The 24,360-nt window shown below is 42.0% G+C and overlaps 1 protein-coding gene across 4 annotated transcripts in view; it reads right to left on the reverse strand.

Annotated features, from left to right (window-relative positions):
- MED15 (mediator complex subunit 15) overlaps positions 1-24,360 on the reverse strand; it is a 161,379-nt gene that overhangs the window by 26,813 nt on the left and 110,206 nt on the right. For 3 of the 4 annotated variants that reach the window (XM_033953765.1, XM_033953766.1, XM_033953767.1), the window contains 7 exons: positions 23,742-24,023; positions 22,686-22,814; positions 8,609-8,728; positions 6,399-6,547; positions 5,634-5,761; positions 3,275-3,409; positions 2,624-2,687 (listed from right to left, as the gene is read on the reverse strand). In XM_033953765.1, coding sequence (XP_033809656.1) covers positions 2,624-2,687; positions 3,275-3,409; positions 5,634-5,761; positions 6,399-6,547; positions 8,609-8,728; positions 22,686-22,814; positions 23,742-24,023 — 1,007 coding nt within the window. The remainder of the gene's footprint in view (positions 1-2,623; positions 2,688-3,274; positions 3,410-5,633; positions 5,762-6,398; positions 6,548-8,608; positions 8,729-22,685; positions 22,815-23,741; positions 24,024-24,360) is intronic. The other variant, XM_033953768.1, reaches the window with a different exon arrangement.

Raw genomic sequence — 24,360 nt, forward strand, 5'->3', positions numbered from 1 at the left:
TGGTCTTTCATGGTATGATAGATTTATTGCATTGGTAAAGCATGGGAAATAAATGGTATTTTTATAAGTAATAAATGTAACTTTTGGTTAGTAATGTGGTTGTTTGGGGTTATAGTGGGATATATAAAGGATCACTAATATAGTTAGTAGCTAACAGGATGTAAGTATATCTATTCAGAGGAGATAATAGGCGGATAATTAATGAATTACTTTGGGTGTTTGTGTTTAAAGGGAATTCTATGAAGTTATTTGGGTGGTTAAGTTTAATTGGTCAAAGGAAATTGAGGGTATAGGGTTAAAGGGGCAGGTTAGTAGATCTTTTCTCATAATGATTTGAGCAAATGGATTGGTTTAATTATTATTAGTACTATGTTGTTGATGGCTAAAATTTTTCATTATAAGTAATAAATGTAGTTATTAATTAGTATGGGAATGGTTTGTTTTTAAAGGGGGAACTAATATGAATGAATTTGAATGGATGAGTTTTATTTTGATCATAGGTAATTGAAGGTGGACTACATTAAATATTATAGTATTTAAGATAAATGATAAATGATTATTTGAATAGTTAGGAATAATGATAATTAGATATGAAATTGACTAGACAATAATATTTAGAATGCATTATATGTTATTAATTTCATTACTTTTATTTTAAATGGGTGGATGATTTATGTTATAAGCTTAATAGGGCTAAATTTTTGGAAGTAGATTATGGATTGCCTGAGAAGGAGCTTTGAGTTCCTGATCTATATGGGTGCTTTCAAGTATTCGTATTATATATGGGGTAGGGAGGAGGGTTTATTTATGGGTATATAAGGATGTGTATTGTTTACATAATGTTTACAAGGGTTAAGTGTGTTGGATTATATTTTAAGGTCCCCTTTGAATAGGATAGTCATAATGTTGAAATTTTATTCACTAAATGTCAATGGGCTCAATCATTCAGTCAAAAGAAAGAAAATCCTTAACTTCCTGAAACAACAAGACACTGATATTTATTACATCCAGGAAACTCATTTGAATGCTTTAGAATCGAGTAAGTTGATAAATAGGTGGGTTAAACATTGTTTTTCTACTCCTGCTGTGGGAAAGAAGACCGGAGTGGCTATTTTAATTAACAAAAAATTTAAATTACTCTCTTATGATCCTTCAGGGAGGTGGGTTAAGGTTAGCATGAGTTTGGGGGAACATGTTCTGACGCTTATTAACATATATGCTCCTAATTCAAATCAAATTGAATTTTTTAAAGATCTTCAATAGTTGATTCTACCACTGGCTGCCCCTGATTTAGTGGTAGCAAGGGACTTCAATGCTGTTATGGATGCAGTACTGGATAAAAGCCTAGTAGGATATTAAAATCATTAGGATTGGATAATTTGGTTCAATCTTGTGGATTAAGATATATGGCTAATTCTAAATTATAATGCTTGGGAATTTTCCTTTTATTCCCATGTTCATAAATCTTTTTCACGTATAGATTATGTTTTGATGTCCGATTCATTTGTGAAACAGGTAATAAGGGCCACCATTTATCCAATCATTCTATCAAATCATGGTGGAGTGTGAATTGAATTTAGAATTGAAGAGCAAGAATAAATAGACCTGTGTGGAGGTACAATAATGCATTGCTTGCAGATCTAGTTTTATTGAGAAATTTCAATTAAAAATGAATGAATATTTTCAAATTAATAACTCCGGAGAAATCTCTTTAGAAACATTATGGGATGCTTTCGAAGCTACCATGAGAGGGCAAATTATTTCATGTTCGGCACAAATTAGGAAAAAAACTTAGATTGGAATTCTCTGATTTGGAACAAAATATTAAAATTTTAGAATCTCAATTGGCTTTGAATAGGGAGCAAAATACTTTGCAGGCCCTCTTAAAAGCTAAATACAAATATAATGAAATTTCCTCTCAAATGGCTAGGAAAGAGATATTTTCTCTGACGTCAGAGAAAGGGCGGGACCGCCGGAAGAGGAAGCAGCGCAGACGCAGGGCTCAGAGAAGGGGCGGGACCGCCGGCAGAGGAAGCAGCAGGACAACGGTAGGCAGCTTCTCCATGATGGGGGGGGGTGGGGAGGCTGTGCGGATGCGAGTGCAAGCGGTCCTTCGGGGTGGGGGTGTGAGCGGTCATGCGGGGTGAATTGGACGTCGGGGGAGTAACTATGTAAAAAAAAATGTGTACAACGCGCTCACGAATATAACACGCATGGTTATACTCGGTTTGTAAAATCGTGTATAACACGCGCGTTATATGCGTGAAAATACGGTATTTGCAATGGACTCTTCTGGTGGAGATACACCTATATCATGCCAGATTTGCAATGGATGGCCGGCTGAACAGCATCTGTGTACCGATGCCCATAATATATCAAACTCCTTAATCCTTCAACTTCATATTCCCATAATATATCAAACTCCTTAATCCTTTATTTGGCTTGTCTGCTTTGAATAAACTATGTTCTGTCAAGCAGAGATTGTCTTGCATGTTTATGTATAGCACCGCATATGTTAGTGGCACTGTACAGAACATGTAAGACAGAAATAAGCAGTAAAGGTTACAGCTGTTAATACTATCTGTGAGCAGGAGAATAATGTTAATGAACAGAGAGAACATACCTTTTAGAAGGATCTGTAAGAATATCAAGTAGACTCTTCATCTTACTGAGGTCCTTCTTCCTGTCTGAAAAGAAATAAGTCTGATTAGAAGAGAAGAACAGCACAGGAGTCACTCTACCACTGAGACTCAGTATCATAGATCACTGGGACTCAGTATCATAGAAGCCAACTTTTCAAAATGATGAGAGGTGCTAAGACCAATAAGAATTATCCTTTCTTGGACACAATCAAGGAGTTTTCTCAATATTTGAGGTGTTCCACCACCCACAGAGCTGGCTCCTATACACAACAGACCTTGTAGCCCAGCAGTACCAAAAGCAAGGATGCTTTCCTCTCATGATTGTTATATGAAGTACTATTAGTATTTTGTAATCTCCCATACTCATATCCACATGTACCCATCTGCCCTGAGGATCTGCACTTATTCCTGGAATATTCCTGGAAGGAGGTAGGTTGCTTTCAGTCTGCACATGTCAGCATTAGGATCTGTGACAGTGATTAGGAGAGAGTTTCAGTTCATAAACACCTTACCAATGCATGATTCTTAACCTATGCAATACAAGTGACTGACCCAGAACTCTCTCTCCATGGGACAGTTTACAGCACACCTTCACAGAACCCCAAGTATGCGAGTCAGAACTTAGAATGTACCTTCATTTTTGTCTATCTTGTGGATCATCCTTCGTAAAGGCTCGATGTACTTTGATAGCTGCCTGAGCTTGTCCAAGTATTGCTGGTCCTCAGATTGGCAAGAGCTAGCTGGACTCATCACAGAATTTGGATTCCCTGCACAGCATAAACAGATTTTGAATTATACATTTTATTCGTAAATCTTTATTAATTATTAATCTTTCAACAAGTGTACAAATTAAAATCATACATATTTTTGAAAACATCACTTGTAAATCTATCAAGAGAAACAACTATTGTGTATATATATAAACCCATAACCCACCCCCCCTTCCCATTATTATTAATAGTATACACAATAAAATAAGAATCCTTCCCCCTCTCTATTATTCATGGTGTATATTTCAATAGAATAACTGGTGTTTAATCAGCACAAAAAGATGTCAACGGCCCCCATATTTTAGAAAAGGTCTTATAATTTCCATTTTGTACAGCTATTGATCTTTCCATTTTGAACATATGACATAATAAGTTCCACCAAAAGGTGAAATTAAGTTTACTGCAATCCTTCCAATTGTTGGTGGTATGTTGAATAGCGACTCCAGTCATGATTAATAAAAATTTATTGTTAAATGATATCTGACTCTTTTTTCTCATAGCTGTTGAATTATACATTTAATAAAGAATGGGAATACAGCTAACAGTGTTTAGACTGCACCTGGTTTCAAATCCCGCTTCTCCCACAAGACTCTCATTCTCTTTCTCCTAATGCCTCAAGTATCCACTTGTATAAGCTCCTCTGGAAAGGGATTGTAGCTGTATCCACTTTAATAATCTGTCCTGGTTTAGAGCAGCAAATCAATGAAAAAAAAAGGAAGGTCCTTTTTGCTACCAAACCAAAGATCAGAGGAGGTTTATGAGAAACCAACTGTACCATCCTCATTGTAGTTCTTTTCAAACTTTAATTTTAGCACTGTAAACCGCTGAGATTATTGAATACAGCCCAAGCAGTATAGCAAGTTTAAAATAATATTCACAGATTTTTCCAGGTGGATAACCTGAGAAGTTCCAAGGTAACCTCAGTGTTTTAGAAAGCCTCTTCAAAGCCTTGCTTAGCAATCTTCTTAGATCAGGGATGTCAAAGTCCCTCCTCGAAGGCCGCAATCCAATCGGGTTTTCAGGATTTCCCCAATGAATATGCAGAAGATCTATTAGCATACAATGAAAGCAGTGCATGAAAATAGATCTCATGCATATTCATTGGGGAAATCCTGAAAACCCAACTGGATTGCGGCCCTCGAGGATGGACTTTGACACCACTGACCTAGATGAAGAAAGCCTTAAAGATTAAATATGCCCATAGAATTTTTAAAAGTGACTCCTTACAAGTAAATTGAACAGGAGAAAAATCTTGGGTAGTTATAACTTATGAATGAAAGCTCATGGTCTTATGATCCTTAAGTCAGACTTACTGGTCAGACATAACGTGCATCCAGACAGGCAAAAATGTTTTGAGACAGCCCCCAAACCGCAGCAGGACATTCCTCAACCTGGCGCCATTGTGCCTGTGCATCAGGAGGCACAGCCCTGGAGTTGGGAGGAACATCTGTAGCCATCATACCATAACTGTTAACTCTGAGAAAACACCTGTGACGTGTCACTTGCATATATCTGGAAGCGCTGGGCGCCACAAGATTAGAATGACCAGAACCCCAGGAAGGCCAGGTCTGCTATCAGGCCAAGACATAGGGTGATGGTCCAGCCTAGAATCCATGAAGTTGTCCAGACCTTTGCCAAACAATCACAGCTCCTGAAAAGGCAGCCAAACCAAAGGAGCCTTGGAAGTGGAAACAGCAGTCCACTGCGGGCAGAGACGGAGTACTCTGACACCCGAGTCAAACTTGCATAAGGGCATACAATGCATCCGGCATATAAATTGTGCCTGCAAAAAAAATTGAGGAGAGGGAGCCACCGCCTCACTTTCCAGAGTGTGCTTTTGAGCGTGACAGGCATATGCGACACAAGATGTCACCAAAGCAGCTTTAATGCCTAAAGCAGGGGTGCCCAAATGGTCGATCGCATCCAGATCCCACAGATCAGGGTCAGGCAGCGCAAGCATAGTGGCAGGGTGAGTCTAGGACATGACTAAAGTAGAAATGCCACTGTGAGATGCCATGTAGGCGGACTGAGACTGTGTAGGGGGAGAACACATCTACTATCTGCTGAGACTGAGAACAGACTGGCTTGCAGGGGACTGCCCTTTTAGATTAAGTCAAAGCTCATTGGTTCTCAGTCTCCATCTTCTGGTAAGAAAGCATAATACCTATCTGTGCCAGTCTAGAGGCTTGCTATGGAATAATGTACTACATTTGAGACTTACCTGGTGTATTCAAAGGGCCTGGTGATGGAACACTGAAGTTCTGTGGCGTGCGTGCTGCAGCTGGACTTTGCGATGGCTGAGGGGATGGGCTGGGAAGAAAACTGCTTGGGGAAGGAGCTGGTCCAGAACTGAAAAAGAAAAGCATAATACTGTTAAATCTTTTTCAGTGACATGATACAGAAAGGAACTGAATTGAAAGGATTCTTACAAGGGAGGTTAGGACAGAGGTTACAATGAAACAGATGTGTTTCTACCACAGTGGTATGTGCTTGCTTCAAAGGCATTATTTGAATAATTTGAAATAAGCTAGTCTCAGTACCATCTGACAATATCCAATCTTATATTGTTGTTTAAACACTGCAAAAATAGACAGGAAGAAGTCCTATTTCTGCACTATATATGAGGCATCTTCATAAAGCTTCTGTGCTTTTATTTTTTTAAACACTATCTCAAAAATATCTCAAAGCAAATTACATCACTTTTCCACTTAATCGCCCTGTTGCCTGAGTAGTCACAAGCCCTCTTACCACTTCTCCTGCCCCAACCATTTCCCACGAAAATATGAAAGTAAGAAAACCTTATGAAGAACCCTCATATATTAATGCATTGAAATTGTCTCTATTCGGCTCCAAAGCATTATTTCACAAGTGGAACACTGAGCTAGTGACAGGAAATCAGAGTGAATTACAGCAGAGCTTCACCCTTATTACCTGAAGTTCCTCTCAAAGGGTTAAAAAAGCATGCCAATAAGCAGAAGTCATTCACCTAATGTTGGAGTTGGGCTGGGATGTCGGTTGGCCTGGCTGTGGAGATGGTTGAGGCTGAGGTGGGGGTGGCATAGACTGAGGAGTCTGAACTTGCTGGATGGGGGACGGAGAAGAGATCATAGTGATGTTGCTCTGGCTAACCTGTGACTGGAGGGAAAGAGAACAAAAACCTGAAAGTTTCAAAACTGATTAACACAAAGGGCTTGAAGTGCTAGGGAGCAGAGGTTCATGCACTCTCTGCATGAGAAACAGAAAATGTTACGTTTACCAAGAGCCACAAACTTGCTTTTCTCTCTATCATCACCCTGTTGCTAAATTTATCAAAAGCGACCTGGACATTCCAAATCCTGTCCTCCTTTTCGGAAAACACTGCAGTAATCAGAAGAAAAGGAAACTGCCAATGAATTGTCATCTCATTCTTTCCAGCAGTCTATCTATGTACGGTGATTTGAGTGTATTTAAGTAAATTGGAGGCACCATATTTATGCTATATCACAGTCATATTCTTAAGAGTTGTACTCTATGGGTGTTTCAAAAGGCCTGCCTTTAAATTATGTTGTAATGTATGCCACGTGACCAGAGTTTGAAAAACTCCTCCAAGACTTGCTTGCCAGAAACAATATGCAATTGCCATGTAATCTTACTGGTACTACCCCCTTACTTAATTTGGTTTCTTCTTTTTTTTTTTTTTTTTTTGGGGGGGGGGGTATCTCTCTCTCAGATAAATAGATCTCCATCTCTAGATATGAATGCAGTTCTTCTTTAGTGATTGCACTCCTCAGCTCTTCTCCTCTCCCCTTTCACCTCTGTTCTATACCCCTCCCCCATACACATACATACTTCTATTGCTTCCCCCTTTCCTGTCTCCCCAGGTCCCAAACAGGGCCAAAGACACCAAAATCTCATCTGACAAAACAATTCTCACCTCAGGCAAGCTGGCTAGGTGGTTGTTCAAACCCTACACATGGCAACTGGCGATAGAAATACTGTACATGGCATGACTTATTAAACGAAAGTATCAAAGTATGACCCCCATTCCAGGACATGACAGTGTGTGATTCATTAATGCAATACTGTCACTAATTAATTCAGGATAGGACAGGATATGTGACAACACATTTCATTAATCAAGGTAACAAGTGACCCTCATCTTGAGACTAGGCAGCATGGTATTATGTGACCCCTCATTTAAATGCACCATGTGAGCCATTAATCAGTCAAGAAAGCAACAGCTGTAAATGTGTGTGAAACAGACAGAGCATGCAGTGCATGATGGCACAATTTGTTACCCTTTGCCCATTGTGTGAGACATTAGAGAAATGTAAAATGACCAGGTCCACTGACCACAGAGCCAGCCAGGCATTCGTTATATCTGCAAGATTTAATTTGGCACTGCATCTATAAATGTATTCTATGCATATTAACTGCAGATATTCTGTAAACCTGATTAGTTGTGGCATCAGCAGGGCAGATGTGGGAAACTTTGTTCCAAAGTATATCTGCAAAATATGTCCAAGTTCAAGCTGTGATAACCTGAGATAAAAGATCCCATATCAAAGTCAGTTAGCAGACATTTTTTCAAAAGCTGAGCCCCTTTCATAATTCCCTGCTCTTGAAACTGTAAAAGCACTGCTAATAGCTGAAAGAGGACATTTACACAGAGTGTCTGGCACAGATATGCTGCACGTTACCACAAGCTTTTACTGTGTGTCCTGATCAGTGCTGCTCTAAAAACTCATGAAAGATGTTACTAAACCTGTATCTGCTCACAAATAATTAAAAGTTAATGTAAAAACAAGGATTACTACAAAACAAGAGAAATTTTCAAGCATGAATTGTGCCACCAATACAAAGCTTTACCCTGGACTCCATTCTCTCTGAACCCTGTATAAAGCTACTTATCAGCAAAGGCTCTCTCACAGGAACTGAAGCAATGCTGATGAATTAATTCCCTTTGAGTTACAAACGCACTACACCCTCTTTATACCCCCAGCCTGGCCACTAAGTGCTGTCAGTATTACAAAGAGGTGGAGTCATACTTGGGTGATCACAGAGAGTCTAGGAGCAAAGCAGAAAGGAGGTTAGAGCAGAAGAGCTTTTCAACCAGGAGGAAGTGTACAAGCTGCAGGTACTAAACAGCTAACACAACCCAGAGCTGAGCACACCTTCAGCACACCCTGTCACAGTGTGCTCAGACTCAGTAAATACCTGTGGCATTTGCTGTCCTCCCAAGGGGGCAGAGCTTGGAGGCGTGGCTGACACAGCAGTGGCAGGCGGGAACCGTGGTCTTATTTGCATCCCACCTCGGGCCATAGTTGCGCTGATCATCTTTGAGGACAGAGGGACAACAGACAAAAGTAATCGCAAAACAAGAATGCAGTGCAGTGGCAGAATGAAGAAAGGTGCATGCAGCTGCAGACAAGCACAAGGAGGTCATGTGTGCTGTATGTGTAAATGGGGGGAGGGAACAATGCAGTGATGCAATGCAGAAAGGCACATGCAGTCAAAGATGAGCTGAGGTGGGGTAAGAGGAGTGTGTGGGAGTGGGAGTGTGTGTGCAGGAGTGCAGTGGCAGAATGAAAAAAGGGACTGCAGCCAAACACAAGCAAAGGAGGTGTAAACCAGGGAGGGAGGGGAGCCCTGCATATAAATGGTATTTGGGACAGTACACTGGCAAAATGAGGAAATGCACATATAACTATGAATGAGCAAATGGGGTGGGGGAGGGGGAGGCATATATTTCAACTGGTGAGGGAGATGCAGAGGTATAATGAAGTACAGCTCATGCAGCTTGGAAAATGCAAGAGTAGGGGGAATGAACTTCTCACTGCATGTGTGTCTGAATTGGGAAAATATCAATATCCACCACAAGATTCCTTGTATTATCACATACTATCTGCACTAAACTTTTTTTGTGGCCCATCAGAGTTGATTTTTCATATACTTGCAATGAGAAACAATATCACCATAGAATCATTATCAGTCCAATGTTTTTTTTGTCTTTCTTTTCCTTTTCTCTAACTCATAAGTGATTCTTCTAATCTTTTCATAAGTATTTTCTTTGAACATTTCCATCAAAAATCCATTTTCAGTATCTTATAATAAATATTCACACTTATCTTGAACTTCATGCCATCAGGAGACTTAACGCAGACATGAATTCATGTTTCACCTATCGCTATTTCAAAGTTCTACTCCCCTTGAAGAAATATACAACATGTCAAGACTTCATACTGTTCTTCAAAAAAACACATTCTGATGTCCTTACCTGAATCAAGCACTTCTTAATGTTTTTCAACTGCACTAAACCATGCCCATGGTGTCTTTTCAAACCTTAATACGTCATGGTCATGTGACAAGTCTAGCCAAGCCTCATAATGGATTTACACCAATGTAATTATAAGGATTGGCTAGACTTGTCATATGACCATGATATATTAAGATTTGAAAAGACGCCATGGTTCAGTGCAGTTGAAAAACATTAAGAAGGGCTTGATTCAGGTAAGGACATCAGAATGTGTTTTTTTGAAGAACAGTATGAAGTCTTGACATGTTGTACATTTTTTCAAGGAGAGTAGAACTTTGAAACAACGATAGGTGAAACATGAATTCATGTCTGCGTTGTCTCTCCTGATGGCATGAAGTTCAAGATAAGTGTGAATATTTATTATAAGATACTGAAGATGGATTTTTGATGGAAATGTTCAAAGGAAATACTTATGAAAAGATTAGGAGAATCAATTATTAGTGGGAAATGGGAAAAGATAAAGATTAAAAAAACAACCACCCATTGGACTGATGGTGATTCTATGATGATATTGTCTCTCGTTGCAAGTATATGGGAAGATCACCTCTGATGGTCTACAAAAAAAAGTTTAGTGCAGATAGTAAGTGATAATACAAGGAATCTTGTGGTGGATATTGGTAACTGAGTAGTACAGATTCCTTTCAATTATAGGGTTTAATGAGTGTGCAGCTATTTTTTACTGAACTGGGAAAATAACCACATGCTCTTTGCAGGGACTTTTAAGTGTAAAACCATGCCAGCAATCCTGAGATTTCTGGGCACAGTTAATTTTCTCTTCGTGACAGGAGCAGCAATTTTCCATTTGGAATGCTTATGGAAACACAGAATACTGACAACAGATCCAGCTCTGCAGCAATGTACACCTCAGTTCATCCACCAAAAGGTTTTGCTTTCATTGTGGTCATTACATCAGGAATTCAGAAAACATTTCCAAATACAGGTAAACATCACTCAGATAATAAGAGAATACCATCTTCCAAAAGCAAAGTACAAACTGAAACGTAACTTTTCATTAAATGAAAATACATTCTTTCAATTAAACTACAGTAAAACTGAATAACAGGTTCTGAATAAACAATCATGAAAGGTTCTGATTGATAAGGCTGTGAAAGAAGTCCTCCAGTTCTTGCTGGAAAAGGCACAGCATACACAGTGGAACTGAAAGTTGCCCCCACAAATCAATCTCTACTCCTCCTACTTTTTCTAGAAGGCTATGGGGCTCATAATCAAAAGTTTAAAACATCCAAAAACCAGACTAAGTCAGCATATGGCCGTCCTAATAGCAGAGACATCCAAGTGCTGATAATCAAAACCAACTTTCTGGACATGCACTTCTAAGCTGCTGTGCATCCAGAGAGCAAAGGGGCATATTGGGAGGTGTGATTTATGCAGGAATCAGGCGGGCTTCAATCTGGATGTACCCCAGCCATAATCAAAACTTTCCTAGAGGGAACTTACGACGCCAGCAGTTAGACCTGTTTGAGTTGCGTCTAAGTTCCACAAAGGTGGCCAGACTGACAAGACCACTGGATGATTTAAGGCATGACCCCCCCCTCCACCTTACTCCTGCAGTGGTCATGACCCCCTCCCACCACCCAAAGAGCGAAAAAATAAATAAATAAAAAAACCTAGTAGGCTTCCCATCAGCTGATTGCAACAGAAGGAATCCCTATCAGCTGAGCCTGTTTCAGGGGATTCCTGGTGGCTCAGTTTATGGGGATTCTCCCTGCCAGGATCATCTGAGCCATGGAGCCCTACACCCCTGCCCCTGATATCCACCCCCCATCATTCCTGGGGCCCCCCCCCCGTACCTTTAGAAGAGCAAACAGCAGAAGGGAAGCTCACACCCTCCTGCCTACAGGGCTGTGTGCTGCAATGAAGGGGCTTCCTCCTCCCAAAGCATCTTGGGATGCAATGGGAGGGGCCGAAGGCCCTATTGGCTCAAAATTCAGCTGATCCTGGCAGAGGGAATCTCCATCAGCTGAGCTGCCAGGAATCTCCCAAAACCGGCTCAGCTGATGGGGATTCCTTCTGCTGCGATCAGACAAGGTATTTGGTGAGTATGTCTACAAAACTTGCTTTTGTACGTTTTTTGTGTGGACGTTTTTATTTTTGAAAATGGGGAAAAAAGGTATACATCCTTAGGACCAAAACTTATACCTAGCTCATTTTCAAAAATAAAAGATAGACATTTGGCAGTTTTGAAAATGGACATTTTTCCTGATGGGTGGAAAAAAATCAATTATTTTAATTTAAATCCAATTCTTTAAAAAAAATTAAATTTGATTTTTTTTTTTTTAAATAAAATGCATTTTTGAGGAAAAAGCTATCTAAAGATAGTTTTTTAAATTTAAGATTAATACATTATAGTCCAAAAATTATTCATCACGAAATAAGAAAGATTAAGCTCTTACCTTGGTAATCTTCTAGTGGTCCTGAACATTAAGAGTCTTGTATCTGAACTAGCAAGTTGCTTGCAGAAAATGCAAACCTTGTTTTCACTCCATCTCCTTCCCAGGGAGCTTCTCCTGCCCCCTCAGTTTCTACAAAAGCAATCAAGTAGCACTGTAATAAAAGATATAACAGAAAGGAGGAAAACAGGGAAAAATCCCCAAAACTACAATTTTGTTCTGCTCTGTACAAACATAGGAAATAACATTATAACATCCAGTCTTGTCCAACTAGCGCTAATTATGTATAGAGCTCTTAGCTACTTGCAAGACCTGCTATTAAGCAGAAACTGAAGCCAGAATGTATGGTCATGAGGATTTACCTATGCATCATCTTTCTTTTTTTTTTATCCTCTCAGCTCCTTTGAGACAGAGAAAATTCTTCAAATCCGAACTGATCTTAAGGCAGAAGGCAGACAAAGCCCATACACAGGGCAGGGCTTCAGGAAAACTAGACACATCTACAAGAAAAAGATTACCAAATAAGAATCTCATCTTTCTTTCTCGTGCAATGTGTCTACTGATCCTGAAAGCTAGAGACATACCAAAGCTGTCCCCAGAGTCTAGGGTGAGCCCGCTAAGCCTGACTTCAAAACAAGGACCCGAGAGTGGCATCTTTCCTGGCTGCTACATCCACCCTATTGAACCTCGTAAAAAAATATAAAGGCTAGACTTTGCAGCCACTCTACAAATCTCCTCAGGCGAGACAGCCCTAGTCTCTGCCTAAGAGGCAGCAACTCCTCTAGTGGTGTGCATTTTCAATGTAAATCAATGGTAGTTTACCACAGCCCATCTACGCAGAGGACATGGCCATTTTAATCCGGCCTCCCTTTCTTGGTCAGAACAAAAAAGTGATCCAAAAAGCAAAACTCGTTGCTAACCTTGACATTTCATTGATAACTCGCTTGACATCTAGCAAATGCAACGCTTTATCCTTTTTCTTAAGACACCTTGGGCAGAAAGCAGGCAAATTGACTTCTTTATTGACATGGAAGGATGAGACTACTTTCAGTAAAAAGGATAGAACAGTGCGTAAGGAAAGCCCTGCTTCTGTGATCCTAAGGAAGGAAAAGAGCTTGTAACTCTAAAACCTGTCTCGCCAATGCAATCATCACCAGAACACTGTCTTGACTGTAAGATCCGAAAAGGAAGCCTCCTATAGGGGCTCATATGGAGCAGTACTGAGACCTTGCAACATGATATTAAGATTCCAGGAAGAGAAAGAGGAACGCACCGGAGGGTGCAACTGCAGAGCCTCTTTAATGAACATGGCGACATTTAGGTGAGAGGCTAAGGAGCCTCTTTCCCCTTGAGCTTGGAAGCAGGAAAGGCCTGCAACCTGTACTTTCAGAGAACCTACCGACAACCCCTTCTAAAGTCCTACTTGCAAAAGTCCAGGACTACCGAAATTGGAGCTCATCGGAGCTCTACATCCTTCACTGCACACCAGCGCTCAAAGGACTTCCAGGCTTTAGCATAGGCTGCCACCTGAGCAATGTGGTGATGACCATGTCCAAATAACCCTTGCTTGTCAGGGCTGCCTGCTCAAGAGCCATACCGTAAGTCCAAACTGTTCTGGATTTTTGATAGGAACCAGTTCTTAAGTGAGATGATCCACTTGGACCGAAAGTCCGAGGCCTTCGTCCCTCTGGAGATAAACTAGGTCTGCAAACCATGTTCTGTGTGGTAAATTGGGTGCCACTAGGACTACCAAGCCAGGATGGGTTGCAATTCTGAGAATAACTCAACCGAGCATAGGCTACGGAGGAAAAATGTATGAGCTCGTTCTCCGGCCACAGCTGGACTAACACGTCAAACTACTTCCTTCTGAGCTCGGATTTTTGGCTGTAAAAACGAGGTGTTTTGGTGTTCAATGCCAAGGCCATTAGACCCGTCTGTGGAGGCCCCTACCGCTGAACTATGGTGTTGAACACCTGTGGAGAAGGAGACCATTCCCTTTAGTTAAGAATCTGCTGACTGAGAAAGTTGGCCTGCACATTTTCCACTCCTGCCAGGTACATGGCCAAGAGAGCCTTCAAGTGAGCTTCTGCTCACCAGAAGAGAAGTTGAGCTCTAGGCACAACAGAGCGCTTCTGGTGACTCCTTACCTGTTGATATATGCTACTGCTGTCGCATTGTCCAAGAAGACTCTAAATGCCTTGCCTTCCAGAAACTTTTCTAGTGCCTAAAGTGCAAGATGAATGGTTCTGAGTTCCAGGCAATTTATGAACTACTTCTGCTGAGCCGGAGTTCACTGCTCCTGGACTGGGCGTCCATCACAGTGAACCCTCCAACTGTAAAGGCTGGCATTTGTTGTTAGTATCTCTCAGGAGGAGATGCGAAGAGACATGCCCCTGGAAAGGGCAGCTGACCTCAAGCCACCACTGCAAGCTGCTCTTCACTGTAGGTAGCCAGGGGAGTGGCTATTGTAGCTAGTCCGACTGAGGGGACCACCTCTATGGTCACCGCCATCGACCTCAGGACCTGCAGATGCCGCCACGCCATGGAAGCCAGTCTCTGGAGCAGCTCCAAAATCTGCTTCTGGAGCTTGAATCTGTGTGGCTCTGAAAGAAATACTTGGCTCAAGGATGCGTCAAACAAGACTCCCAAGGTACTCCAGGCACTGAGTCAGTTCCAGCCAGTTCCATCTTCTTGAAGATGACTATCCAGGCCAAGTTCTGGAGGAGTTGCACCACTCTCAAAACCGCCAGCTTGCCTTTCTCCTTGTATGGAGCTCTGATAAGCTATTCATCCAAATATGGGTGCACCTGAATCCCAGCTTTGCAGAGGTGTGCTGCTACCACCACCACCATCACCTTGGTAAAAGTGTGAGGTGCCGTGGCCAGCCCAAAGGGGAACACGAACTAAAAATGCTGCTCCAGCACATGAAATCACAAGAACCTCCTGTGGGCCAAGAAAATGGGAATGTGAAGATAGGCCTCCTTCAGAATGAGGGAGGCAAGAAATTCCCCCAGCGCCATTGCCGCTATGACTGACCAAATGGTCTCCATGTGGAAGCGCGGTATCTTCAGAGTTGCATTGACCGAACTGAGGTCTAGAATTGGTCTGCAGTCATCTGAGCCTTTCTTAGGTACGATGAAGTATATGGAGCATCTGCCCAAGCCCAAGTTTGCATTTGGGACCAGCTCTATGGACCGAAGAGCCAGTACATTACATTACAATCATTGCTTATATACAGCAAATACCTATACAAGTTCACTGTTTTTTACAATTAGAAAGAATGGAGACAATGTCCAGAATAACAATTAAAACATTAAAAAACTATAAAATGCAAACATCATTTGGTTTTAACATAAATTTACTGAAAAGATGTGTTTTTAAAAATTTTCTGAAATTCTTATAATTAGTCTGAAAAGAACCTGAACTGGTAAGTTTTTCCAAGATTTAGCAGCCTAGTAGGCAAAGGTTGACCTAAACATTCAAACATATTTTTTCCTCTCACCTCAAGAAATCGAAATGGGGTTCTAATCTAATCTGGGATTTATGAGTCATGCTATGCCTACAAAGGTTCAAGGTGACTTACAGTACAGTTATAGAGAACTGTTTAGTACAATGCAAGGATGCTTAGAGATTCATTACAGTACAAGGATGCTATAGAGATGCATTACAGGATTTCGAGATTCTTTGAGGTAGTTTGTCATATTGTGCCTTTGAAGAAGTGAATTGGTAAAGCTCAGAGGAGCTGCGGGAAGGACATTAAGTAAACATTTAGGGGAGGATTACATACAGCAAGAGAAAGGTATGGTCTATTACAGTCATTCATTACATACAGCAAGAGTTTATCAAGTTTTTATTAGGATTTTATATACCGCCTATCAAGGTTATCTAAGCGGTTTTTACAATCAGGTACTCAAGCATTTTCCCTCTCTGTCCCGGTGGGCTCACAATCTATCTAATGTACCTGGGGCTATGGAGGATTAAGTGACTTGCCCAGGGTCACAAGGAGCAGTGCGGGGTTTTGAACCCACAACCCCAGGGTGCTGAGGCTGTAGATCCAACCACTGCGCCACACACTCCTCCATAGCTAATAAGATTCAAAAAAAGATGCTATGAGATAGGTATAGTCTGCTGCAGTCATTAACTAGTGGTTAGCTATGTGCTTGGTTATATGGTGGCAGTAGGGTGTACTGCGATTCCGTGGGGTCTATTGAGTTTAGATCTTGTTCAGTGCTGATGTCTGTTGGGATTAGTTGTTGGTATAGTTTATTGAATTGAACAGAAATGTTTTTAGTTTCTTATGACATGTGGAGGAATTAGAATCATATCTGATGGCTGTTGGGATATCATTCTTAGATTGTACGTCTTTATCTTTGACAAACAAATTCATATTATTTGGTGCCTCTCCATAATAAATTTTGAATAAAAAAAACAAAAAATAACTTAAAACATATCCTAGTTTACACAGGAAGCCAATGCAACTTCATCAGATATGGTGAGATTCTATCACCCTTTCTCAATCCAAAAATTAATTGAATCACCGTATTTTGTAATGTCTGCAATCTACACCATAAAGATTTTGAGTCTTTTTACTGAAGCCTGAACTTTGAGGGCTCTCTCCAGCCAGCTGGCCAGATGGAAAAATTACAAAGCTGTCTGGCAGGGGGTGCAAAGAACTCAATTTTTGTACCCCAGCGGTCTGTGTCAATTTAAGACCAGACTGACCAAGAAGCCAACAGTCTGCCCCCTATCTGAGGGAGCTGGCCCCTGGCCTGAAGTCATTGTGCTTTCTTAGTGGCTGGTGAGAGGCAAGAACCCGAGGCTTGCTGTCTCCTGCCCCCGCTGAATTTGACATGATCCTTGAAAGGATCTTTGCATTGACTGCCTCCCAAATATGTACAAAATCTTTGGGAGCCTTAAAAATTGCCCAGTCCCAATCTCCGGCCCATCCAGGGTCTGTTGTCCGGTAAGTACTTGGGACCATGGTCTATCACACTGGCCATTAGATCATCTAGGCCAGTGATGTCAAAGTCCCTCCTCAAGGGCTGCAATCCAGTCAGGTTTTCAGGATTTCCCCAATGAATATGCATGAGATCTATTTGCATGCACTGCTTTCATTGTATGCTAATAGATCTCATGCATATTTATTGGGGAAATCCTGAAAACCCGACTGGATTGCGGCCCTCAAGGAGGGACTTTGACCCCTGATCTAGGCCCTTGCCAAAAAGCATCTGCCCTTGAGAAGGAAGCCTGCTTAGTGTAGCTTTAGTGGTAGCATCTCCTGCCCACTGTCTGATCCAGAGCATCTGTTGGGCAGAGACAGAAAAAGGCCAAGACCTTACTTATAAATCTGATAAGATCATACAGAGCATCCACAATATAATTCACCGCAGAGAGAAGCATTTGGGGATCTTTCCCCTATATCAGATCTGAGACCCAAGACAGATGAGTGTGACAAGCACGTGCCATAAAGGAAGATGTAACTGCTACCTTAATCCCTAGGGCCAAAGCTCCAAATTGACGTTTGAAGATAAAGTCCGCTTTGAGGTCCTGAGGTTCCTTTAATATCACCTCTCCTTCACTAGGCAGGGAAGTTTGTTTAGTGACCTGCGCCACCAGTGAATCTACTTTCAGCTGAACAAACAGCCACTGGAAATCTGGCACCATTGGATACAGTTTAGCCATAGTTTTAGCCACTCAAAGGGATCCCTCAGGTGATTCCCAGTGGTCAGTGACCAGCTTAATGATGTCCAGACATGAGGGGAAAAATGCAGTCAAAGCCACAGAACTGCTTATAACTGAGCATTAAGAAGAGGAAGCTTGTAGGACTTCCAGCTTTAACTCTTGCAACGAGGTGGAAATAACACTCAAAAAGTGTAGAGGCCCTGAACAGCCGGCATACTATGGGTCGCCACTTACTTCTTGACCGCTGTCCTCCTCCATGGATGCAGACTCTGCCAGGAAGAGTCTGGGATAAAAGTGGCATGGAATTGGACTTACCATCCTCCCAGTCCATGAAAGACTGAACTTCCTGGTTCAAGACTGCATCCTCATCTGGTCACCTGTCAAGGAGAGAATCCCTGCATCGCCACCACTGGTGCACTGCTAACAGACACCGAGGACCCTCAGTGGTTCAAATAAGCATTCCACATAAGGCTCACAAAATCTGGGGTGAAGCCTTATATTGGGGGTGTCGGCGACCTTGGCATGGACCTCCTGGTCTCTGTGGCTCCCATGCAACAACGCCTGGCCAATACAGATTCAGAGGGTCCTAGGAAGGATCTCTTCCCTGAGAACGTATCCCCTGCAGATCCCCAGCGCTGGAGGACTCTGAGGCTGAGACCAAAGCTCCCGCCCTTTCCCTGCGTGTTCCATCTCATACGGGACATTGAAGCTCCTCGGCCAGCCAGCCAGTACAAACATAAGAACATAAGAAATGGCTTCGCCGGATCAGACTCTAGGTCCATCCAGTCTGGTGACCTGCACCCACGGAGGCCAAGCCAGGTGTTCCCTGCTGAGAAACCTTGTTTACTCGTATCCCCCAATGTGATTTGCAAGAAGGTGTGCATCCAACTTGCTCTTGAATCCCAGAATGCTGGTCTCCATCACGACCTGGCATGATATGGGGTAAAAAGGCTTGAGAAGTCTATCCCAGTTGATTTTGAGCAAAATCAAGAGGTTTTGAGGCAGATGGAGGCAAAATAAAAACAGATTATTTAAGATGGCCACCACCAAAAATGGCCCATGGAGACCTCCCTGAAGGAAAATAATCACAGGGAAAGAGGTTTTAGAGGTGGGGACCTTGGCTCTGGGGTTAGAAACCCTCAAATTCAAATTTAGGAACATCCCCCACCCCCACCCCCACCCCCATTTTCCCCTTATGCTTCAATAGCCTACCTGCCTGCTTCAGCATAGGATTTCAGATGGAATCAATGGAGAAGAAATGTACCTCACAGATTCACTGAACCTCAACCCCCAGAAAATCGCACTGTGAAAAGAGAACCACGTAGCCAGCCCACTGTTAGTCCCAGCTGAGCCAAGAAGGAACATAAGAACATAAGAATTACCGCTGCTGATTAATTCAGGAATGTGAGAGCAGCTACGCAGGCTGACAAAGGCTGGTTAGCCAGGTGTCCCCAAGGGCTGATCCTGCTAGCAATAGACTTCTGCCATATAAGTCTGTGTTTTCTCCTAGGCACCAACTGGGAACCTCTGGGCACTGAGTCTCCAAATAACACTGAGGAAAAAATATACAAAAAAAAAAAAATCTGCAGAGCAGATCAAAAACACTTCTAAGTAACTTGCTTGCAGAAAACAAACTGAGGTGACAGGAACAGCTCCCTGGGAAGGAGATGGAATGAAAACATGATTGAGAGAGGGAAGCAAAGATGGCGGACGGCTTTGACTGAGCTCTGAACACTCATCTAAGTTTCCTTCAGTTTTGGATTTGCCGCAAAGTTTTTTTTTCTCTTTTTCGACAAGATGCCGCCCACTAAATGGAAGGGTACGGTGAAGGTGGTGAAATTGCCAGCTCTTGGCTCCTTTCCGCATCAACCGACGCTTCAGCATTTCTTCAAACATCAGAAGCCGGCCACATCCTGGAGAGATAATTGGGGATCTGATCCCGCTAGGAGCCTGAGTGAGGGAGAGCTTGATTCCTTGAGACAAAGACATCTCATGGTTGCTCCCGACGATCTCCGTACCTATCTGCCCAGTGGAAGGGCGGAGTGGAGAATCCAGCTCTGTGGCGGAGGACAAGGAGACCCCAGAGCTGGATGGAGGAGGAGCCTCAGACATTAGAATACAACAGACCCAGAGCAATGCCGGAGGAGCTGGAGAACCGACAGGAACTCCAGGAGTCACACGGGAAACTCTCCTTTGTGCCATTTAAGAAAATGGATGTTACGTTGGAGAAAATTGCCAAAGATTTAGCGGTATTGGTAGCTAAAGTGGACTCTTTTGCTAACACAATTGAATTGGTAAAACAGAAATGTATTTATAAAATTCAGAGACTGCTCCATTGAAAAACTCAATTGCTGAGATTATAAAAGATAAAAATGTAATTCATCGTAAAATTGAGCAAATTGAGCTCTTCAATAGGCGCCTAAGCTTGCGTGTTCTAAATTGTCCAAAAATTCAAGCCATCTCTCCAATTGAAGTTTTCAAAAAATTTCTTGTAGAAAATCTAATTTTTTTCCTGGCTAATATTCCGCCAATAAACAAAGCATATTATTTACCATCTTAAAAAAATAAAAAGGCATCAGTTGGAGAGACGACAGCAATTGAACCAGAGGAAAATAATTTGCAAAATCTTACTGCACTATTGGAAGATTCAATCACTGAAGTTAAAGATTATAAATAAATGATTATAAATTTTGTCTTTGAACAAGACTTATCGTAAGTTATGAAATTATACTTCAAAAAAGGTGGGACTCCCTTTTGCAGTTAGAAATTGTGGATCTATCCTGACGTTACCAAATCCAGGAACGTCGTAGAGACTCCCCCACCGCTCCGGCTTGCACAGGCCGACCGCGAGTACCTCCCATCTGGAGCACAAGGAGCATTTTTTTTTCCCTCCCCTTAAAAGTGCTCATTGTGCTGAAAAAAACCCTAGCTGTAATAAAAGTGCCGGTTAGATGAGAAAAAAACCCAATACAAATGGCAGTTTTAAAGAGAATTGAGCACTTTAGACTGGCACAGCTCAGGATTTTTTTTTTTTTTTTCACTTGGTCAGAACAGACTCCACGGCTCTCAAAACTGGAGGGCTGACTGACCAGGGGGCCAGGCCGCCGGCTGAGGGACCTCTTCAAAAATGAGGGGAGGTGGAAGAAGGCGAGGGGGGAGACCCAGTGTGAGACCCGCCTAGTTTAACACCCCCGAGGTCGGACGAATCCCCAAAAAGGACCCATCCAAGTTCTATTCGGCACAAAAGGGGAACCCAGGAGTCCAAAACAAAATTCCAACAGTACTAAGAGGGGAGCCAAATTAGTCTAACTACCTGCTTTAATGGAGACTGAGGAAGATTGGATTGCAAGAGGGGAAGCTATCCTGATATACAAGTTTGTTCTCAGTCTCCACCTGTTGGTAGCAGTGAGGTATAAAACCCATTCATAAGGACTATACCAGTCTACCAGGCGCTACAGAATTATGTTTTCAACCGTCTGAGATCAATGCTGGAGTTGTGGATCAACAGAAGGAACTTTTCTCCACATGTAGTGGTGCTGTGAAAAACATTCACCAGTTTTGGACTGCAGTAGCCAATAATTTGTCATTAGCAGTATGAGACTCGGTACTCATCATGCTGCAGAGCTGTTTCTTGGGATTGTTTAACAAGAGACAGAACAGATGGCAAGGTTGCCTACTGTGTCTGGATTTTGCAGCAGCTAAATGTTTGATTGTCCTCCATTGGAAAAGTATCATACTGAGAAACTGGAAAGGCTGGATTTGGTGGTTGATCCAAATAGAAATAAAGCATTATAGACATGAGAAAAGGTCTTTTTGAGTTTTGTCATGGGTTAAAATAAAGTACTGGTTACACAAATAAATGTTGGGGTTAGGGACAGGGAAAGGGGAAGAGGGGGTGGGTTTGGTAACTTGTGTTTTTAATTGAGTACCTTAAAGGAACAACTGAGTACTCTACTGGGTTGATACGCAGCAGATGGGTAGGATTGGGTGGGACTGATGCGATGAAGGGAGCAGTTGGGGAGAGGTAGAAGGGTCTGGTGTATAGCTTGGAAGGATGCTGTTAGTGAGCTTCATTGTTCTATTATTGTTTGCAAAAATGTATAAACACTTAAAGAAAAAACATCTGAAGGTCTGAAAGGACTGCAATATCTCTCCATCATGTGTTTTAGCATTTGTGATGCCAGAAAAATAAAAGATAGTGAATAATGAATATTATTGATGATGCCAATGACGTCATCTACACCAAGCCTGTTGTACGAGACTTGCTGAATGCAGAGTCTGCTACACAGGTTCTCCTTAAGATACCAGTAGAGGCATAACAGAGCCAGTTAACCACACATTGCTCTATGAAAGGGTGTGCTTATACACTCCACACTTTACTTATCAGAAAATACTGACAAACTAGAGCTAGGTCTAAAAGATTTTTTTTTAAAAACCTACAAAAAACTTCTATACACACTGTTTAGGAAAGAAGGGAAGGGAAGTTAATAGCATGACAAGCAGCTAATAATATAATACAGGAGAGAGCTTGTGCAGTTTAACTGCACTCAGAAGGAAAACATATAAGCCTGGAACAAAATGAAAGAATTACAGAGGCTTACTGCAAGTTAGGAGGTACTTGTACTCATCAGAAATATCAAATGCAAAAGTGTCCTGGAGAAAAGATTCAATGAAAACCAAGGTAATATACAGAAATAAAAACAAAGGAACTGAAGTACTACCTTTTTATTGGATTAACTTTGATTAGCTTTCAAAGGAAACCCTTTTTTTCTTCAGATCAGAAACCCAAAAAAGCAAATATATTTATAACCTGCTCAGTCACTATGCTAAGCACCGTCATGCAGCAGTTGCACCACTTTAAAGCTGTTGGACTTTTTTTTTTTACCTGTCCTCCCGCAGCTCCCATTTGAGAAGCTTGAGCTTGCGCCTGAGCCTGTACTGCTTGAACAGCAGCTACTGCTGCTGCTTGCTGCTGCTGTTGTGGCTGATGTTGCTGTGCTATCTGAGCTCGTGCCTTAAATGTTAAAGACAAGGAAAGAAATACATTAACATTCATGGAATGGACTCTCTTCATTCTTCCATCTCTCTATATATGTTCTGCCTTGCTCTATTACCAATGCACATAACGAGCAGAAGCCAGGGCTCTGGAGTCGGAAGCAATTTTTGGGTTACTGGAGTCGGTAAAAATGTGTCAACTCCTAATAGAGTTAAATTGTTTGTCTTGCAAATATTATAATGCTTAAATTTCTTATTTCACAGATAATTTGATTAACCCATTTTTTCAGGATGTTTCACTTTAAAAAAAAACATATTTTGATGTGCTTTTGGAGAACTCCAAAAGAACGCAGTTTCTCAAGCTTTGTGGAAAACTGAGACCTGATGGTCCCACGAGCCAACGTCAGGCAGGAAGGCACTGGCACATGTGCAATACGGGCAATCTCGAGACTTGCAAAAAGTTTAAAGTGACAGGACACTTTTGCACTGTCCATACCGGGTTCCATGGATGACGTCACCCACATGTGAGAATATACTGCCTGCTTGTCCTAGGATAAAAAGTTAAGTTAACCATTGGAACTCATGCTGGCAGCTTAGTAACAGTCATATTGAAAGTTACAAGAAAATTATCAGTAAAGAAAATAGGTGAAATTGAGAACTGAGACAGGTGAACAGAAGAAGCCAAATCACCAAATCAAGGGTTTGGCCTCCGATATGAGTTGGTGTCTCCCCTCAATCATTACTGTCTATCCTGCAATGATAGGGTGGGCAACGAGGGCCGCAATCCAGTCGGGCTTTCAAGATTTCCCCAATGAATATGCATGAGATCTATTTGCATGAACTGCCTCCATTGTATGCAAATAGATCTCATGCATTTTCATTGGGGAAATCCTGAAAACCTGACTGGATTGCGGCCCTCGTTGCCCACCCCTGCCTTATACTTTACCTGCATGACCTGCTGCATCTTCAGCTGCTGCTGCTGCTGTTGACCAAGTGGCACAGGCATCACTTGCCCCTGTGAAACCATTGCCTGTGGTTGGGATGGCTGCGAGAGCTGAGGCTGCTGGGCCTGTGTCACCTGCTGCTGCATTTGTTGCATTTGCTGCTGAATGACCTGCTGTGGTGGTGGTTGTTGCTGCATTGGTTGTTGAGCCTGCATAGCATGTGCTTGTTGCAACTGCTGCTGCATTTGAGCCATACGTTGTAACTGCTGCTGCTGTTGCTGCAACTAGGACAAAAGAGAAGCTGTTTTAGTCCTGGGTGATGCATATGATAGGCTTACAATGATGAGAAGAAACTGATGTGCACTTCCATCTACTATGGTGCGCACCAAAAAAGTGTCCTTCAACTCATCTGATAAATTCAAATGCCTTTATTCTTCTAAACTTTCATAAATTCATCCAATGACTCCGACATGTACATGTTTCGGCCTAACCGGCCTGCCTCAGGAGTCTTGTGAGTCTTCAACGAGTGTATCAAAAAACAATATGATATATGAAGATGCACACACCCTCTAAATGCAGCTGCTAAACTAAGACTTTTGCATCTCTTTGCCGGAAAACCCC

This window comes from Geotrypetes seraphini, chromosome 8 (genome assembly GCF_902459505.1).
Source record: "Geotrypetes seraphini chromosome 8, aGeoSer1.1, whole genome shotgun sequence".
Classification (NCBI taxonomy): domain Eukaryota; kingdom Metazoa; phylum Chordata; class Amphibia; order Gymnophiona; family Dermophiidae; genus Geotrypetes; species Geotrypetes seraphini.